Source organism: Convolutriloba macropyga, chromosome 3 (genome assembly GCF_964194025.1).
Source record: "Convolutriloba macropyga chromosome 3, txConMacr16.3, whole genome shotgun sequence".
Classification (NCBI taxonomy): domain Eukaryota; kingdom Metazoa; phylum Xenacoelomorpha; order Acoela; family Convolutidae; genus Convolutriloba; species Convolutriloba macropyga.
The window spans coordinates 9985092-10005931 of NC_134470.1; the positions used below are offsets into that span (position 1 = coordinate 9985092).

At 37.0% G+C, this 20840-nt stretch overlaps 1 protein-coding gene across 1 annotated transcript; it reads right to left on the reverse strand.

The window, feature by feature from the left end:
* Window positions 1–7773: 7773 nt before the first annotated feature.
* On the reverse strand, window positions 7774–19709 carry LOC142335918 (Golgi-specific brefeldin A-resistance guanine nucleotide exchange factor 1-like). Its single transcript, XM_075384301.1, has 2 exons — window positions 19284–19709; window positions 7774–13049 (listed from the first exon to the last, which is right to left on the reverse strand). Exons 1-2 carry the CDS (start codon window positions 19670–19672, stop codon window positions 8156–8158), a joined length of 5283 nt encoding a protein of 1760 aa, XP_075240416.1. The 5' UTR covers window positions 19673–19709; the 3' UTR covers window positions 7774–8155.
* Between the last annotated feature and the right edge of the window lie 1131 nt (window positions 19710–20840).

The following is a 20840-nucleotide window of genomic DNA, read 5'->3' on the forward strand; positions in this document are numbered from 1 at the left end:
TATACTTGAAAAAAATACTTCACATCATTCAAACAAAATTAAAAAATCAATCAATTTTCTTACAGAATCAAATTATAAAATTTTCTTCCGATTGTTTTCTTCCTTAAAATAAAAATAACTTTTAAAAGCTTTTTCGTTACTATTCAAAGGAATATTTTCATGTTGTGAGAGCAAGAAATCATTCAGGGTTTTCTTAAAAAGGTTTTCCATTTTTTGCCAACCGAAGCCACTGTTATATATTATTGTATTTTTGTACGCATTGACGAACAATCGAAATCATTCCAAAGTTAGTTTTGACATTCTTTCTAATTTTGTATTATTTTGGTCGGATAAGACTCAGATACCCGTGCAAATTTTCAGAATTTTTTTGCTCTGGCTATATCATAAGGAAATTTGAAAGGCAACATTTTTGCTATTACTAATTCAGTCGGTAGGATCTTTGTCTTTGTTAGCCGATCTCTCGCTTTGTCATACTTTTTGCGTAGAAAGCACCCTTTATACCCCAGTTAATCTGTCGATTAAAGCGTTTTAGGTTTTTATGCAGACAAATTTTGAAGAAAGATAGCCAAAAACGGTAAGTGTGAAAGCACGAGTGATTTCAAAAGAAGTAAATCGCGCACAGGGGAATTTGATTTCTTATCAGGTATATTGATATTATAGCATGAGCCAATTTTTAATGGTTTTATTCAGCTGCTCATCGAAATTAAAGTTCCTGTCAATTTGAATACCAAGATATCTGCAACTTTCTTGTGTTGAGAGAACTATGTTTTTATGAAAAACAGATCCGAAGTCAGAATTATTGCGCGAGAAAAATATTAACTTGGTTTTTTTTGTTTCAAAGTTAGCTTGTTCATCTCAGCATTATTTTTTGTTAAAATTCCTTGACTTTCCCATGTACGCTATTTTCTTCTTCACAACAAACAAAACTTTTTTCATCTGCGAATTGATTTACTTTCTCCGTTGTGTTCAAATTAGATGAAAAATCGTTCATATATTAAGGAAAAATGAGTGGTCCTAAAACATTTCACAGTGGTACACCGTTATCCACAATTTCACAATCAGAGAACTTGTTATTAACTTTTATCTTATGTCTGCTGTTGGCAATAAATGAAAACAGCAATTCTTTTGCTTCCTGGGAAAAACCAAACAAATCAATTTTTTTAAAGAAAAATGTTGTACAAAATGGAACTAAAAGGTTTTGAAAAATCGAGAAAAATAGCAGCAGTTTGTTTGCTTTGATCTAAATTAGACGAAAATGTTTCAACCAGTTGTAAAACTGCATTGGTTGCTGACTTTTTTTTTCTGAAATCCGTATTGCTATTTATTTATAATTTTATGCTTATCAATGAATTCCGTCTTCTGAGTCAGAAAGAGGCGCTCAAAAATTTTTGCAAAACTCGGAGTTACAGCAATTGGTCGATAATTTATACTATCCAACTAATCACCTTTTTTTAAAATTGGTTCGACATTGGCCAGTTTTATTCTAGTTGGGGACATTTTCTCCTTAATGCACTCATTTAAGGCGAATTGTAGATGTACGGCTATAAATAAGTTGCAAGACTTTATAAGACGAATTGATATTTCACCAGGTCCTGCTGCTTTGTTATCGTCCAGCGAGTCCATTACAGAATAAACTCTTTTCTAATCACAATTCTGATTGTGAATTCAGGTATACTAAGTTTATCAGGGTATTTACGTATTTCAGTTGTAATCTCCCAGCATATACACTCCAAGTGTTACACCAAAAACTCGTTGTCTCAAAAAAACAACAGCAGGCTAAATTAATTCATATTTTTCCAAATGTGAAAAATTACAGTGCCTTCAATTATCAAATTTGGCCCCTAAAAGACTTGTTAAGATACACGCACGCGCGCAAACAGGTTTTAAATTGCTTAAATTGACAATTTTGTGGTTCCACATTTTGCAGTGCCTGCAATTCTGAGCATCGAAGACTATATTAAATGCAGCTGACACTTAATTTCAGAAGGGTTACATGGCTCTGTAGTGTTCTGCACCTCATCATCATCATCAGATCGGCTCCATGATTTAACATCTCGGCTATCAGCCCCTTGCGTTCTCTTATCTACAATTGCTTTTGTTTTAGGACAGACTTAATTTTCGAATAAAAACAATTTTGGTAGCGCAAAAAACAAGTTGTGAAGTGTGAAAAGGCCGCTCGAGAAGGGAAATATCGCCAAGACACCCGGCCAAGAATTTTTTTAAAAACACACACACGTTTAGAACAATTGCTTCGAAGTTCGTCCGAGAGCAACTTACCGTCAGGTAATTCAGCAAACAGATAATAAACGTGAGATGAACACTAGGCGTATCTCAAAAAGTAGGCACCAGATTGAAGTGAGAACACTCTGGTCGTTTATTCATCGAAATAAACTGTATTCTTCTTGCCTCACCAAAGTGGGGAGAACACAAGCTATAATTTTCAATATCAACAATTGTGCGCTGTAACTTATATGAGTGAAAGCTTTTTAAAGAAAAAAATCAAAAGCATCTCAAATGCTTTTCAAATTCGAGTACAAATTTGCTAATTCCGAGAAAACGACTAATGGAAGTTCGTAGTGGAATATTTACGCAGTATTGGTATAGAAATATTTCGTTGAAACTGCTCTGTTGTCGCAACCGATATTGATCAATAATTTTACTATAGGTTGACGAAGGCCTCTCGGAACTAAAGACTATTTAAACAACATTCTAATTTTCACGACAGGAACAAAACTTCAGACGAGTTAGTGCTGTATTACATATGCTTACTTTCTTAAAAAGGAACTGAAAAAGATAAAGAAACAATGTTAACCCGTAGAAACCATATTTAAATCGACATACATCACAATTCTGAGCGAAAGCACTTTAAAGTCAACAAACTTAAGTAACACAAAAGTTCACTCCACGTCTTAAATTCAAAGACGAAATCACCACTTTTACCGTTCCTTTTTTGAGCAATCGACCTTCACTCAAACACTATATAGTAATACCTAACCGCTCTATCGGTTCATTCTGTTTCCTTCGGCAAGTCAAGCATTCATGCGAGCGAAAAAATGAAGAAAAAAACAGGCCAAAAATATAGGAGAAAGCAGACACCAAAATAATATATTAACGAAATATGATACAATATTCCCACTGTTTCAGGCTAGAAAAATCTACAGGCGATGACGCAGCAAATTAAGGCAAATAGATTATGTATACATTTATAGGTGTCCCGCTTTTCCACCCCTATGTATTTAACCCCCTATCATTTAACCCCGATTTATTCACCCCTCTATCATTTAACCCCTCTATCATTTCACCCCGATTTTAATCTGCTGTAAAATAGGGACTATTTAATTAGCAATATTATCATTTAGAAATGCCTTGCAGTCCATGACCATGCCTCAGCGGCCCGTGGGACTTGATATGAAACTATCACAACCGAACGTGGGATTAAGTTATCTACTTAATTATGACAAAATATGCCTTTATTGTCCACTCCTAATTGGCGGGATAAAATGATAGAGGGGTGAAATGAGACAGCGGTTAAACCATAAAGGGGTTAAAAGATACGGGGTTAAAATATGCGGGGTTAAATGAATCGGGTTGAAAAGAAGTATAACCCATTTACATTGAAATGACCTTCTTGCGAATGCTATTATTAGATGAAGCTTTATGAATGTTCAAAAATAATTTCCGCACACACGGTTTTCTTTTCAGCGCTGTTTAAAATATTGGAAGCATTGAGCAGTACTTCAGTTTTTAAGGTTTGGAACACATGTCTTTTTTTTCAGCAATTCTACCACCATGACAACCATTTGAGCACATGTTTCAGGAATTTGACTAGCTTTTTTAAAGCAATTGATATCACTTTTTCATCCTGTACAATTACGGTATTTGTGATGTTCTCATAGTATTTTATTCTCAGCATTGACAGTATAACGATATATCACACAAACCCCCAGCAGAAACATTTGCGTTAAGAAGTTGTTTGCAAATTATAACGCAACTAACGTCTAGCTAGTTGCTCCCATACGACTGCCTGGCGGCTGGCTTCGCCAAAACTAGCTTATGTTTAACAGAGAGGGCCAAAAGTAGAACTGGGGGATGTGGCTTAAATTTAGGTTGAAGAGGATTGTGGATGCCCAGGGAAGTAGGACGGGAGACTTAGGGTGAAAGGAGGCGGGGTGGAGAGATTGGGGGCTTAAACCACCAAAAACATTACCTTACATCATGAGTTTGTGTCTTCCGAGCAGCTTTGGCGATTTGTACCGAGACTTGAAAATTTCTGAGCGCTTCTCAGTGACCTTGTGTCCCATCGGCGTCACCTGTTTTATCCGTTTTTGAGGACCAAACTCAAACGGTCAGACAAAAAACAATCGGACGAAAAGTTGGTAACAGTACTAAGATATAACAAGGAGGCTCGGTAATGTGCGTTCGCACATTAAGTTCCGACCCCGCTCATCTACATTTTTCACTTAATTGTCTACCAATTGAGGAAGAGATAAAAAAAATAACACATCAACATATCGTTCAACAAACTACTAAAAAGAATAAAACAATCTACTCTAGAGGGCCTATGAGACCTGTGGCTACCATAATATGACTACCAGAAACGACGGCAATAAAAGTCAAATAGTTACAAATATCAATTACGACCAAAACTCCTTGTCCATTTTTGAAAACCACTAATAACCAAGTCAAAATGGCATCAGATAAAATTTAAACTCAGAAGATTAGCTGGCACTTTTTTGGAACAAAATATGGGACTTTTCTTCAGTGCGACTTGGCAACAAGTCGACTAGAAATGAGCAAAAGTGGCAAAGTTTATCAAAACAATGCTTTTTTTTTAAAAAAAAGAACTAATTCGAACTGATTAGAAACATTACGCATCGAATGAAATCATTGAGAGTCGTTTACACCTCAATAGAGAGCGACTTAGGCCTTTCATTATCCAGGATTTGTCATACGACTTAAAAAAAAAACGACAAGTACAGGCGAAACAAAATTTGCACGAAAAATTAAGCACGAAAACGATGTCCCCCCAATCAATTTAATATTAAGCTGATCACTAAAAACAATAAAAATCTTTGTTTGCATTTTTTGAAGGTGTCGAAATTTAAAAATCAAATGACGCCCATTATTGTGATACTGTGAAAAGAAAACAAAAACCTACAAAAAAGGGGGCAAATATGCAAAAATCACGAATATTGGTTTACGAAAATTGGTTGTTCCAAGAAGAAAGACCATTTGAGAAAATTACAACCGTTATGAAGAGCAAATTGTATTTTAATAGATAATTGATGTATATTGTTATTAGAGATGCTTAGCTACAATTTAACAGAAATAAAATTGGCAGATCTCAAAAATCTCTTTTTTTTTTATTAAAACAAATATTTTCAAAATCCAGAGCCAACAAAAGCTTTCGATTAAAAGAGTATGCAGTCTGTCTTGCCACTCCTCGGAAAATTAATTGCGACTGTTATTAATGAGACTAAATCATAAGACTATAAAATAACATTATATACAAGATGAAATAATAAGTTTTCACAAACAACTTTATGAAACCACAATTTTGAAGCCATTAAATTTATAAGATATTAACCGCGAGAATATAAAATCTTCATTTGCGCCTGCTTTAACCATTGTAACGGTTTTTGTAAAAACCACTATCACAAAATGACAACAAAAAAAACCACAAAAACTGAAAAATATCTAAACTTCACAAAACTCTTCTGAAACAAATTGTCTAAGCCCTGAAGACATCATTTAAAACGTTTAAACGACAGAAAAACTATTGTTTGATTCAACAAAAAATTAAAAAAGCTCTAAATGATGAGGCTAAATTACGAAAATGATACATTGTATAATACGAAAAAAACGCAAACCAGAACAAAAAGAGATAAGTTGAAGAATAGTATTACTCTTTTTTTAGAAATTTATTTCTAAAGTCAAAACAACCATTAGCTATTTACCAATATCAGTTATTAAGTTCATTGTTTATCTATAGTTGGCCATTGAGACCTTTAATTACACAATATTTGGCATATGACAACAAAATTTAACAACAAATAAAGGGCAAAAAAAAATTCCACCAACTTCTGCAAGACAACGGTGTCGCAGCCCTTCAAACCATATGTTATGAAAACAAAAATTATGTTCAGTTTCATATGTTGTGAAACTTTTTTAAGTTAGATTGTTAAATAATCTTACAATTTACAAAAGAAACAAAAACAACATTAAAAATGGGAAATTATGCAGAAAAATCAGAAAATTTTGTATGAAAACTCGTAGTACCAACAGCAAGAAAAGCTTCTGTTAAAACAATCGGTCACAATATTGGTTTGTACTCTATACGGAGGAAAGATTGACCTGCACTTACTGAGAATAAACAAAATTTTGACTAAAGTAATATAAAAAATTGACATGTTCAAAAAATCACAGAAATTTCCTTAAAACAAATACATTCAATAACATAACAGACATTAGGTTTAAACCGAAATAGTAGAAAAGGTTTACTTGCAACTCTTGAGGACAAAAGTTAGATCTTCGAGTGGTTAAACTTAAAAATCAGACTGCCAAAAGAATAACAATTGAAGGCAAAAGACAAGAATTCAGGTAAACTTTACTAAAACTCTTCCTCAAAGCCATAAAAACCCTTTGATTCTCTGAAAACAAACTGTATCTACAATCGGCCTCAATTTTACGTAAACTGGAGCTGTCATTAACGGAGTCGTGAAAAAAAATATTGTCAGTAATTAACATTAAAAAAACAAAAGCAAAAAATTTTGAAAAAGTCAGCATCAAAATAAAAACTAAAAAGTCTCTGATTCTAAGAATCCATATTGTCGAACCTCTCCCTGATTTTGTCGCGCGCCCAGCAAACCGACCAAATGTTCCAAGTGTTTGCGAATTAGACCAATTGTTGCGTGGAATTCTTCAAATATTTAAAAAAAAAAGAACGATGCATTTTGTATAATTATCGATTCAATTCTGCAAAAACGGCAAAGTATTATCTCCAGAAGACTTTCATACGACGCCTTATTGCAACTAGCAATCTTTTGAGATCAGGGAGTCTGTTTTAAGGTTTCTAGGTCACTAAGTCTGGCATACTTTAACAGGGTGGACCAAAAAAGCATATTTTGTACCATTTTTGATGAAAAAAGATTGAATTTTGAAAATTTCATCAAAAATTTTAGCCAAAAAAAAAATTTCAATCAAACAATTCAGCAATGCTCTTCTATCTCTAACGGTAACAACAACACTCTGGCGTTAAAAATTTTAACTTGTTTTGAGCTATATTAGCGAAATTGTGCCAAATTTTAGCAAAAATTACTGAAAATAAGAACAAAAACAGTCGGATGTCCACAAAACTTTAAACCTCGATAACTCCCTGTAAAAAACGAAAATCAAAAAAATCTTTTTAATTCCGTATTCTACGCTGGACGGGCTTTTCAATGATACCACTCACAATTCTCTACGATGAATATATCGATCGGCCAAAATTGACTGAAAAAAAACCAGTTGAGTATATGGTTCCTCCTCCCCACTAAAGGGGGGGGGGGGGGGGGTCGGAACAATAAGGCTACCAACTTGAGTTCAATTAATAAATGTCACTTTTCCGAGGAAGTTCGACGATGGGCGCCCCTTTTCGACAGAATCGTGTCCTTTTCCGTATATTCTGAAATATATCCATTTTCTTTTCAAAATGCATATATTACAAAATTGCAGAAGCTGCAATGCTTACTTCTGCTGTTCTTTACGAAGAGGGTGAAACATACTTAATAAAACTACAGTACAGAAAAAATTTAATATACTTTGCAGTAAATTGAAATATTTAAATCTGATACGATAAAATAAAACTAACAACCCACAGATAAATTCAAATTGCAAAATATTACAGCGATATAGTACACATATTATAGCATAAGAACATTGTCTCATTCAAAACATCAAAAAGCGAGTAACTTCCGCAAAATGATAATCTGCTAACCTTAAGTGAATTTATCCACACAAAAATAATATTACATTTACTTGAAATCTAAGTTTTTCGAGAAAGTTTCCAAAAATTCAGTCCCGAAATAACAAATTTGCAAGTTATTTACTACTACGTTTTTAATAGAGTGGGACAATATTCAGATCAACTGAACTTCGTTCGTAACTTGTTCACATTTCATTCAGCTGTCAATTCATGTCCTCTGTTTGTTTCTATAAACTCATTGCATTGCGTTTCGATAACAACGGGGGCAATCTGATTTCCTTTTAGTTCACCCCCTCGGGGCGATTGTTCACTCAGGGGTGAACTTGACATGCCAATTGCTGTTTCGGGCAAAGGAGGTTGCAAAATAACACTCGGATACTCGTCTGCCGAATTCTCGTCCAAAGCCGATGGGGCGACGAGTTCCGTGTTTACAACTTCGCTCGTTATTTCCACCTTTTCCAAGCCAGTGTTCGGCAAAGAATCGCCGATTTTCGAGACGCTGGGTGTTTCTTGGTCTTCTCCGGCAGGCTCTTCGTTCGGTTCTGGAACATTCTGGACTGTCTCCGAATTTTCAATCAATGATTGCGATTGTTCATTTGGCGCTTGTTGAGACCCTTTCAATGAACTTTGTTCATGTGCGTGTTGATGCTGTTGGACTGATGGTAGTGAACAACTTGCAGCGTTCGACATAATTTCAGACTGCAATTTGGGCAAAAACTCGTCCAGGGTTTTCCACGTGACAATTGTGAACTGGCTTCTATACTCGAAGAGCCTTGCGGTTTGCATTACAAGCAAGATGTTCTTTAAAGACTCTGGAATTGCTTCAGCTAATAACTCCGAGTTGTCGGCATGCATGTATTTCTTCATACACGTTAAGATGTCGACCCATAAATCGAGAAAGTTCGGTAGACCAAGTAAAGTGTTCAAACGTTGCAAGAACACTTTGCTCAACGTGTTTGCGGCTCTCATTCTTGTTTCTTCCAGCCCTGACGGGTCGTTAGGGTTCACTGCAGACTCCAATAACTGGTACAAGATGGGAAGGAATACAATGTTAAAGCAATTCTCCCACTCTTCTGAAGTCAGACAGAGCATTTCGTGAGTCAGCAAACATCGTTGAAGTCTTCCAAGAGCGTCCATTCTGACGTCACGTCTGCTGTCGCAACATAGACAGCCTATTGCTTGTAGAAGAGGCAACCAACATTTTTGCCATAATGGAAAATTCCTAGGAGCCAACGTTCCGTCTGAGCTAGTCGAGCAATCTTCCGCCGCCCACGACTTGAGCATTTTCGGCGCCCTGTTATGTAACTCCTCAATTCGTATTAGTAACTGCGAAATGACGTCAACCTGAGTTAAAAGAACATTTTCCTCTTCATCATCTGATAACACACTTATGTTTAAAGATTCCGGGGGTGATGGTGTTTTCTGATTGGCTGCCGCAGCGTTCTTCAACTTTGCCGAGCTACCCCGTTTTGGAATTTTGCCCGTCGGGTCAGGTTTTGGTTTCTTCATTTTACGATTGGTCGACGCTTCGGCAAACGTTTTGAGAACGTTAGCACAGGGTTCCAGGTTGTAAGGCGTTACATGTGCAGCATCTTGCACGATGATTACGATTCCCTGCCAACATTTGGTAAACGCTTTGACGTCATTGATTCCCTGTTTTTCCTTGTCTTTAAGCACATACTGTCCCAGACAAGGAATGTCAACGATTTCTCTCATTTTGCTTCCCGAGGACTGTGGTTTAGAAGCAGTTGCCGACGCGTCAATTTCGGCAGTCGACCTGAATTTCAAAAACCTCAAACCAGTTCCGGCGGATTGCAGTAATGCCAAAATAACATTCCAGTCATCTGATAAATGTATGTTGGCCGCACTCGTTTTGATTAACTCGTATAGACCAAAAGCGATTTCTCGACAAGCAATTTTCATAACTTTGTGCTCTACAAAGAGCAGAACTTTAAGCGCCTGAATTACATCACTGGCTACATTCTCATTGTGCAACAACCTGATACAAAGTCTCAACAGTCCCACAACCGCTCTCTGGACCAAAAACGTGCATGTTTTAGCATCCGTGATTAAATCACACAAATGCTGGTTGATTTGAGACCAAATTAACGTGATCCGGTCGCGGTTTTGAATTGCTACCTGAATCAGAATTTCCAAATTGAAAACTGCCAGATCTTGTTCAAAAACACCTTCACCTAGACGTGCTTCCGGACCTTGTGAAGCAAAGCGTAACGCCTTCACCAGTTCCAGTAAAGAATCCTCTTGCAAGAACTTGGATTCCGAAATCAGCTGTTCAGGTTTGCATTCGATTATGCAACTTTTGGCTTGTTGCAATGCTTCTTGATCCTCGGCCGATGTTCCTTTTGCAGCCTGCGAATCGGAACCAGCAAAGTACGAGTAAAACGAACTTAACAAACCAGTACTGTCATTTTTGACAAGCCGTATCGACTCATCGCGAACAAGACTGATTTTTCCACTAGGATCCACGAAATCCTCAACTTCGACCATTGATTTCGGAAGCAGTTTACACTTGTACAAGTTTTGCAAACAGTCGACAATATTTTTCCATCCTTCCCGAAGCGTGTCACCCTGATTGTGGGCCAGTTGGAACATAGTTTTCGCCGCGAGCTGGGCCTTGGCGTTGAACCCGAAGTAATAGGGAACAACCTCCGGACCTTCCGCATTAATGTTGACCAAGGTTGTGAATTTACACAAAGATATAACCAAGTTATCAAATACATCTCCACAACCATAAAATGCTGCAATTTGGGCACATTTTCTAAACCCGTTGATACTTCTGAGAATCGTTTTCTCTTCCATGCTCTTGTCAAACACAAATGACAGCGCGGCGACTGTGGAACCCCAAACCAAAGTAAAAATGTCCAAATTATAAGCCCCGTCATGTGCCGGAATGTACGGCATAACCGAACCAGTTGTGGTTCTAACGTCCAGTTGCTTCCAAACATAATTTTCTTTCAACAGTCCGCTTTGCTCAGTTGGCAAAACAATCTCCTTGGATTTGATAGCCAGGTAGATTTCTTCAATCATGTCCGGGTCGAAATCACTGCCACCGTTCACGCCTCTAACTTGGCTTTTGAAATCGTTCAGTGACATCGGAATGTTTTGTTTCTTCGCTTGTGGGTTATGCTGGTCCGTGTTCAACATAACAATAGCATAGGCCAAAATATAAACAGCGTCATCGCTCGCAAAAGGACGATCATTACTTTCGTGCCATTGGTGGGAAAATTTTTCCAGAATGTGGGAAATGACTGGAGCCTCGCCTGGGAGCCGGAAACTTTCCAGAAAACTCCTCAGAGCTTCGTCTAACCTAACTTGAGCGAAGTTGAACGTGGATATGTATTCTATGAGTAATTGCCCAATACGCTTGTCGGAAATATATTCACCAATCATCTTTTTATCGAGCCTCCAATTTTCTCGAAGATGTTTCGCAACTTCGGCGAAGTCGAGGGGTTTCGAAAGAAAGTCATGGTTTTGTAGATACTCGATACCCTCTTTTGGTTTCTGGTTAAACAGATCGGTTCCAGTTTCTAGATGCTTCTTGCGTTCTTTAACTTTGACTATATCAATTTTACTATGAGTGGGCGAATCGTATTTAGCCCCCTCCTGGCTTGCATGGTTACAATGCGCTGATACCGTATCGATAAGAGCTAGAAGTGCGTCCAGTGAGAGAATGTGATAATTTTGCAATCCTGAAACCGGAAAAGCGTTTTTGGATAACAACTTTGTAATATCCTCGAATAAATTACTACAGTATACGTCACAGTCAAAGTTAATGTACAGCTCAGCGGCGAATCCAGGAACTTTGAACAGCTTGACCAAAAAATCGATGGCTTTTTCTTTGATATCGAGAGCAATCAAATCCGAATTCATCAGTTCCATAATCCTGACCAGGTAACATTCCATTTGGAGTTTAACAAACGTCCGGATTGATTCAAACACTAAGAAACTCAACCTCAACGACGGGAGAACTAAGTTAAACCTTCTGTGATACAAAAGCGAAAACAGGTGTTTACATAACTCCTCTCTCGCCAACTTCAGAAGTGACGAAAAATTGGCAATGCTATCGGATGCGACCTCCATTGCAACGGTTAACAAGGACAGGCTGATTTGTATCATATGTTCGTAATTGTGATTATCGTACGGATTTATTAACGTTATCAAGAATCTGAACACCTCTCGAACACATGGCAACCCGTGAGGTATTAACGTAACCGCTTCCTCGTCGTAAAGATGGACCTCTTGGGTAAATCGGATCCCTCGGGGGTTAACGTAATCGGCCATGATGTCTTGTCCGTTTGTCACATTAGAGGCAGAATCGCTATGATCTCCAATGGATTCCTCTTCGTTGATATCGACCATCGCGAACTCTTCGGGTTGACGGTCAACAACTTCGTTGGCTTTATCGTCCGTTGAGTCCTCGTTTGTCACAGCCGGCTGGTCTTCGGCCAGATCAGGTTCACTCATACTTTTTTTCAGACTGGAAACAGGGCTGTTAGCACTAAGTACAGTCCTACTAGATTTGATCTCAGGAGCTACAGTTTCCAGTCGGTCCGTGATAATTTGTTCATCATTGTCTGGTTTTTCGGTTGCTGAAAATTCTGGATTTTTCGTGGTTTCTTGACTTTCGTTCGAAAGTGCAGTTTTTGTTGATATATCCTCTGCTGACGCAAACTCTTTGCGCTTTAAGTTCGATTTTCTTAATTGAGAACTGTCATTGTCATTAGACTGTTTCTTTTTACCATTCTGTCTGCTTTTGTGACTACCGCCGACCCGTGATGACTTCATTTTGAGCTTCTTAAGCGTTATGCTGTTACGAGAGTCCTCTTTAAAACTAGGCAAACGCGAAAACAGAATTTTAATCATGTCCGCTAGTGTATGTTCGGATGTCTTTCGCAGCAGTTCGCTCAACCTTGTTTCGAAACAGATACGGAAGCAGCTCTGAAGAATTTCGCAGACACTTTCATTAGTCAGATAGGACCCGCAAGGTGCAAGCATTAACGTTCTCAGAACTTGCAATATCTGCATTAGTACAACTTCGTCTCGGCTAGGATCAGTTCCAACAAACCTAAACAAAAGTAGAAACATAACCGACTAACGTCTGGCGAATTGCTCTCAAACGACCGGCGAGCCGTTAGCTTCGTCAGAAGCTAGCCACGGTTTAGTGAGGCTAGCTTTAGCTTGCTTCGACTGCAACTTTTAGTTTTCTAGCGTTGTTAGTAAATCAAATAAAAAACTGATAATTAAAAATTTGCAAAATATTGCAAAATTTAAGAAAAGCTTCCCGATTTCGCAGTGAAAATGTTCAACGCTATTTTTGTCTCTGGATTTATGTCAAGTAACCCATCTGCAAGACTTGAAAAGCTTCGTTGGCCAGTAATGATCGTTAAACTCAGAAAAGGACAAAACTATTCAAAAATTTTGAAAACTATAGCAAAGTTTAACAAAATCTTGCCAAAATTCAAGATATTAAAATCTTCAAAACCATTTCATTGTCTTAGGCGACTATCCAGTATCCCTATCTCAAGCTTGAAGTAGTTTCACTGGCTCATAAAGCTCCATAAACTTGGAATATGATAATTTCCAAAAAAATTGAAAAAAAAATTTAAATTTCATCAAAAAAAATTGCTAAAGCTGGAGTCAATAAAATATTGAAAACCATTCCATTAACTCTCGAAACTATGCGACAGCTTATCATCAAACCTTGGAGGAGGTCCCCAGGACCCTGGTGCCGGAAAAAAAATAAAAAAAATTTAAGATTCAAAAAACTTGAAAAAATTGCAAATATTTTTGAGAAATTGCTGATAAAAAAATACCAAAAAGCTTCCATTACATATAGAAGCTATATAGTGACCTATAATCAAACTAAACAGGACGTTATGTGGCTCTTGAGGCTTGCGAAACTTAAAAAATGACAAAAAATCTCAAAAAACTTGAAACTTAAAATTGCAAGTTGCATAAAAAACTGCTAAAATTTGTGACAATAAATCTTGAAAACTAATCCATGGCCAAAAAAAATTTTCCAGTTACTTATTATCAAACCCTAACAGAGATTTTCTGTTACGCTAAAAAACCTGGATAATAACAATAAATGTCAAAAAAAAATTGAAAGCAAATTGCAAGTTGTAAAAAAATGCTAAAATTCGTGGTATTGAAATCTTAAAAACATTCCATTACGTTTAGAAAACTTAACAGACCTATTGTCAAAGCCTAGAGGAGGTTCCTTGGCTCTTGAGTCTGGAGAAACCTAAAAACCGACAAAATTTTTCAAAACTTGAAAAAAAATGCAAGTTTTATAAAAAAAAAATTGCTAAAATTTGTCATATCAAAATAATGAAAGCTCTAGCATGGCAAATAAAAATTTTTCAGTAGCTTATTATCACACGCTTTAGGATGTTTTCTGGCCCCTGCATCTGGAAGGACGTGAATAATGAGAAATAAATGTCAAAAAAAAATGAAAAATTTGCACGTTTTGTCAAAAAAAAATTCTAGAATTCGTGATGTTAAATTAAAATCTTGAAACCATTCCACTACCACTAGAAACTTTGCAGTAACCTATTATAAAACCCTACAGGAGGTTCCTTGACACCTACGGCTGACAGAACTCAAAAAATGACAAAAATTTTCAAAGCTTGAAAAAATTTGAGAAAATTAGGAATATTGCGTGTTTTTAGCGATCGGTTGTTCGTCAGTAGCCACGGGGGGGGATTAGGCAACATTGGGATGGGGGGCAACAGCGCGGTAGGGTGGGGTGGGGCAATAGTGGGGGGGGGGTAAACAGTGGTGATGTCTTCAACCTCTAAGAACCGCCCTTCACACAATAAGTATACGTCACCAAAACAGTTTGAACTTAAACAGAGCTGAAAGGCTCTAAGATAACTTAATGACCGCTGGGCATCCCTTGTTTATTCCGTTATTGAGGACGAAAAGTCAAACGCGTCAGACAAAAAATCGGTCAAGCGAAAAATCGCATAAAAAAGACCGGCAGGACTAATATAATTGCTACAAACTTCGTTTGAGAGCAATTAAAAACTATTTAACATCTAAAAAATATTAACCTGAAAGATCTGTTCGAAAAGACGAGTGTCTGAAATTCCTTTTCAGATTTTTTCTATCATTTTCCTTTTTTAAAACATTTAGCAGAATTCAACAGAACAACACGATAGCCTGGTCTTTATACACATGACTATGTATTCTGATCATGATATTGGTTTTATAAACTTAAAGAGTTCTAGGTTTTCACTCAAAATCACATTAAAACGACCACGCAATAGGTACACACACAGTCTGGTCTTCACTTTGGCCCAACGATCCCACACTATCGGGTTTTCCAATTATTGGTGACACCCCTCTGATTGAATTTGAATTAAATCTGGCAGCAAAAAGATTTCGTTGTGTTTTCAATGGTTGCTTATTACGTTGCTCGCGAAGCAGCAGAGCCACAAATGATGACTATAGAGATCGACTAAATACATTAATACATAGATTTAAGCGTTTACAAAATCTCAAATCACGGATTTTAGAGTAATTGGTTTTATATAGTATATGCCGAGCACATAAAAACAAGCGTAGTTCAAGCTTTTAATTCGACCAATAAAATTCAAAATATTCAACACAGATCCTGGAAACAGAAAACAGCAGAGCGAAATTTCAAACATTTCTGCTAGAGTTGCACTGCTCTGCTGAATTCCAACTCGTCAGCTTAGGGACCCCTAAAGGAATTCAAGAAGTGATTTTTCAACAACTAATTCTCCTAATACAGGGAAACAGCATTTTTTGTAATCATTTCACTGTTATAGTTCCTCCAGTTAGGAAAACAATTCATGGCATTCACCAAAATAAGTCAGACCATCATAACAATAATAATAATTTTGGTTCCTGCATAATCGCAGCGGAACAGCATTAGGCCTCAGCGGCCTGTTCTCAGCTGCCCTTTTTCTTATTCCCACATTTCAGACTATTCTTTTTATGAGTGGCATTGCTCTTTTTTGTTGACTATGGCCACTTTTTGTGAGTCTGAAACTTTCACGTGGTACCATCATTGCAGCCAACGTTGGTCAGGCTATGGTCAACCTGAAGCTATGGTTAAGTAAGAGCTCATCCTCACACAGAGAGCTTCAGTCCTCAAGAATCCACCCGACTCAAAAACTATTCGGCAATAATGCGCATCAAATATTTGGTATCCTAATACATCAAGACAAAAGTGCTCACAAAAACTCTGCAACGAAGAGGTATTAAATGAGTAATTACCAAATGGAATCTGGGATCCAAATAATTTGCACTAAGTAGCAAAGCAGAGTGTTTAACCAATTAGATGGAAAATTGTCTCTCATACTTAATTCTTTTCAATCACTAATTTTATAGCCATTAGATTTGGCGATTACATACACTTCCCACAGTGAGTTCTAGTATATGCCGGGACATAACACAAAAGACACTTTCCATGGGGTAGCAAAATATAACATTATTCTCCTTCTGCTGTGGTCTCTATTGGTACCTAATATTTTTTTAGTCCAACAAAACTCCTGGGATTCGACAGATATCATGCAAGCAAAAACAGCAAAAGTTTGAATATTTCTGCAACCCGTCGAGTGAGACACCTCAGAGGACTTCAATTGCCATAAAAACGATTCTCGTGCAGGGGAAACCAAGATGGTTCCCTTTTCATTATTATTTCACTGTTAACGCGCGTACACATATTTGCCCAAAAAAATCACATCAGTCCGTAAAAATCACAAAAACTACAAACTACACTCGCCTCAAACAATATTTTTGATAACATAACCAACTAACGTCGGGCTAATCGCTCTCAAACGACCGGCGAGCGGTCGGCTTCGTTAGTAGCTAGTCACGGTTTAGTGAAGCTAGCTTTAGCTTAATTGAAGGGACGTGAGGTGAGGGTAATAGATGCCATCACGCCACATAACAGCAGCTGAAGTGCGGCATCAACAAGAGTTAAGGAAAGAGAGAGAGAGAGAGAGAGAGAGAGAGAGAGAGCGAGAGAGTGCGAGATAGAACGTGACGGAGAAAAAGAAGGAAAGAAACCCCAACCGATACACACACAGAGAGAGAGAGAGCTAGGAATATTTTTCATGATGAGATTCGACTCTGCAAATTCTAGTTTTCTAGCCTTGTAAGTACTTATTAAATCACAGAAAAGCTGAAACAGCAAAATTCAAAAGTTTCCTTATTTCGCAGTGAAAAAATGTTCAAAACCATTTTTTTTCTCTCAACTCTGCCATGTAAAACATCTGCAAGATTTAAAAAGTTTCGTTGGCCAGTAATGATCGTTAAACTCAGAAAAGAACAAAATATTCAAAAATTTTTAAAACAATTGCGAATTTAAACAAAACTTTGCAAGAATTTGTGATATTAATATCTTCAGAACCATTCCACTGTCTCAAGAGAATATCCAGTACAGTATCCCTATTTCAATCCTTGAATAGTTTCACTGGTTCATTAAGATCCATAAACTTGGAGCATGATAATCATTTTCGAATACTTGAAAATTTAAATTTAATAAAAAAACTGGTTAACCTCAATTCATTAAAATCTTGATGACCATTCCACTACCTCTAGAAATATTAAGCAGCTTATTATCAAAACTCGGCGGAGGTCCCTGGTGCCGGAAAAAAAACAAAATTCAAAACATTCAAAAAACTTGAAAATTTTTTATTAAAAATTGCTGAAATTCGTGAATTTAAAATCTTGAAAAACGATCCATTTCATCTAGAAACAATGCAGTGACCTATTAATAAACTCTAGAGGAGGTTCCTTGGCTCTTGAGGCTGGAGAAACCTATCAAATGACCAACAATATCAAAAAACTGAAAATTTTTCTAAATCTGCATAAAATCGTGATACTGATATTTTAAACATTTCATAACATCTATAAACTATGTAATAACCTAATTTTTAAACCCTAGAGGAGGTTCCTTGGCTCTCGAGGATAGAGAAACCTAAAAAACGACCAAAACTTTTCAAAAAGCTTGCAAAAAATGCAAGTTTTATAAAAAAAAAATTCTTAAAACTTGTGATATTAAAAAGTTCAAAAATATTCCGTGGACAAAAAAATTCAGTCACCTATTATTAAAACCTATTATTACACACTAAATGAGGCTTTTCCGCCCCTGGTTCCGGAAAAACTTGAAAACTGACAATAAATGTCAAAAAGGAAAAAAATTGCCAAGTTTTGACAAAAAAAAGCTAAAATTCGTGATGTTAAAATCTTGAAAAACTTTTCACTACATCAAGAAACTCTACAGTAACCTGTTATGAAACCCTAGATGACGTTACTTGGCTCTTGAGGCTTGGGAAACCTAAAAAACGACAAACATTTTCAAAAAGCCTGAAAAAAATTGAAAATTAGTATAAATTTACAAGTTTTTGTTTGGATTACCAAAACATATAGCTCTTAGAATGGTCATCAAAATTACTTATTTCTTGCAAAAAGACCCATCAACTTTATACAGCCTCAATTTTAGACTCGTCCGACAAAAATTCGAAAAATGACAAAAAACACGAAAAATTGCAACATTTTGGGCTCGAAAACTCCTAAAAACGACCTTTTAACCTTACCTTAAACTACGACCTTCCCGTAACTTCATCACACTAAGCACTTGAAGGACTACTAAACGCGGCTAAGGGCCTCTAATGAAACTTAATGCCCGCTGGGCGCTACCTGTTTATCCTGTTTTTAAGGAAAAAATCAAATGCGTCAGACGAAAAATCGGTCAAGCGAAAAATCGCAATAAAAAAGACCAACAGGACTAATATAATTGCTACAAACTCCGTTTGAGAGCAATTAATAATTGCTACTAACTTCATTTGAGAGCAATTAATCAAAAGGTCTCGAATTGCCAGTCGACTTCAGCATAGTTATTATATGAAACTTTCTATTGCCCACGCACGAAATTCATCTAAGCACATTGGCTTTTGAGCGAAGACCCAAGCAAACAGTATGGCTATGATGACACGTGTTACAAAAAAATTAGACATTACAAATAATAAGACCAAAATTTTATGCAAAAACGAAACAAAATTCGCCATGGGCACAGTAACTGAGTTGATGAGCAGATACAACTCACTTAGTAAGGTCGCCAAGGTCTAAACAAAAAGTGGTACCAATAACAACATACCAAGCTTCGAGGCTTATAAAAATCCAATCACAACACTCAAAATCTTTAGGACCCGTTCACAACACTCAAGCTTCAAAATCCAATCACAACGCTCAAGCTTCAAATTCTTTAGGACCCGTTTTGTGACCTGTCGTTAAAGTTGGTATTCCAGACTGCGAAAAATACCTTGCATGAGTGACTGTATCTGCAATAGACGCTACAGCTCCGGAAATGTCGGTGCTGGATGAGTCAATCATATTGCAGCAGATGAACTTGTTAACACTGAAAAGCGCTGCTCCTGTTGTTGGCCCCGTAGTATCTGGTGATCTAATAACGTCCAAAAATGGTTGTAGGAACACACATAATTCAATTTCGCACAAGTCAGTGATATTGGATAAGGTTTCTTTGAGCTCATAAAACTTAAGCAGAAGAGGATTCATGTCTGAAGTCGAATCCAAGTTCCAGCCAGCTGATTCTCGGGAATTCCTTTGTCCGCCGAATCCTCCATTTTTCATCACTTGAATCATGTCATCAAGCTCGCCTGCGAGGATGTACAACCCTCCTCGCACGGCCATTGAGCAATCTAGCCTCTGAAAGACAAAAAATCAGTAAAATTAAACAAAACATGAAATCGCCCATCCAAGAATTCAACAATCATGCGTAATTTGCTTACACAATCAATAAAAAATTAAATTGTCTGTACATCGATTCAAAATTAAATAAAATGTCCGGAACTCACATCTTACAATTGAGTGAACATACTAATGAGCTCACATCAGCAAAGAAAATCGGTCTCATCCGGGCGGTTGTGCAATTTATTTGAAATTATTGATTTCGTTTCTCTGTTTTGTTTTAACTCCTGTGGTACATAAGAGAACGATGCGAAAAACCGGATTAAAGAGTTTTTAATATAAGTAATAAAAGGAATAATAAGTGTAATATGTAAGTATAAAATTATATTTGTATCTGTTCCGTTTGTGCCTCCAGTACGTTTTGCACCCCCAGTTACAGATCACGTATCAGTTTATTACCAGTTTATATTACGGGCCAAACAACGTACTCATGAGACATCAGCAAAGATAATTGCCCTCATCCGGACGGTTGTGCAATTTATAATTGGGAGTAGAATGGGAAGAACAATTTTTTTCTCAGGCCGGACATCCCCTCAAGCAGAGAACATAGCTCCTCAGAAGTGCGAAGCTGAATTTACCACCATGATAGAACTGATATTGGGTACCGACCAAAGCGAGGATTGAATTCATTCATTGAACACCAAACCTACCCCTAACTTCTAACTCTGCAATTTAAACAAGTACCACGCTCAATAGCTAAAGATATAAACTATTACGCACGGGCGGCTACTATAGAGGCGACAGAGATACAGTTCCACTTGGCTGTCGCAAGCATAGATTTAGTTTAAAACTTAATTTATTACCTGATTTATAGCTGTCACAAGGTTGACAGATCTCAAAAAACAACATAGACATTTGATCAGACAAAGCTCGGAATTCGAGCAAAATCAACAAAACTGACATATCTTTGTTGACTTTGTTAATTTACCACGATGACAGAACTGATATTGGGTACCGACCAAAGCGAGGATTGAATTCATTCATTGAACACCAAGCCTACCACCAGAGCTAACCATACTACTTCATTGATCACCGATAAGCGAAAATTTTTTCCCTGCGACTCAGGAAGTGGACACATGATATCAAGAGAGACTTGCAAAAATTCATGGCT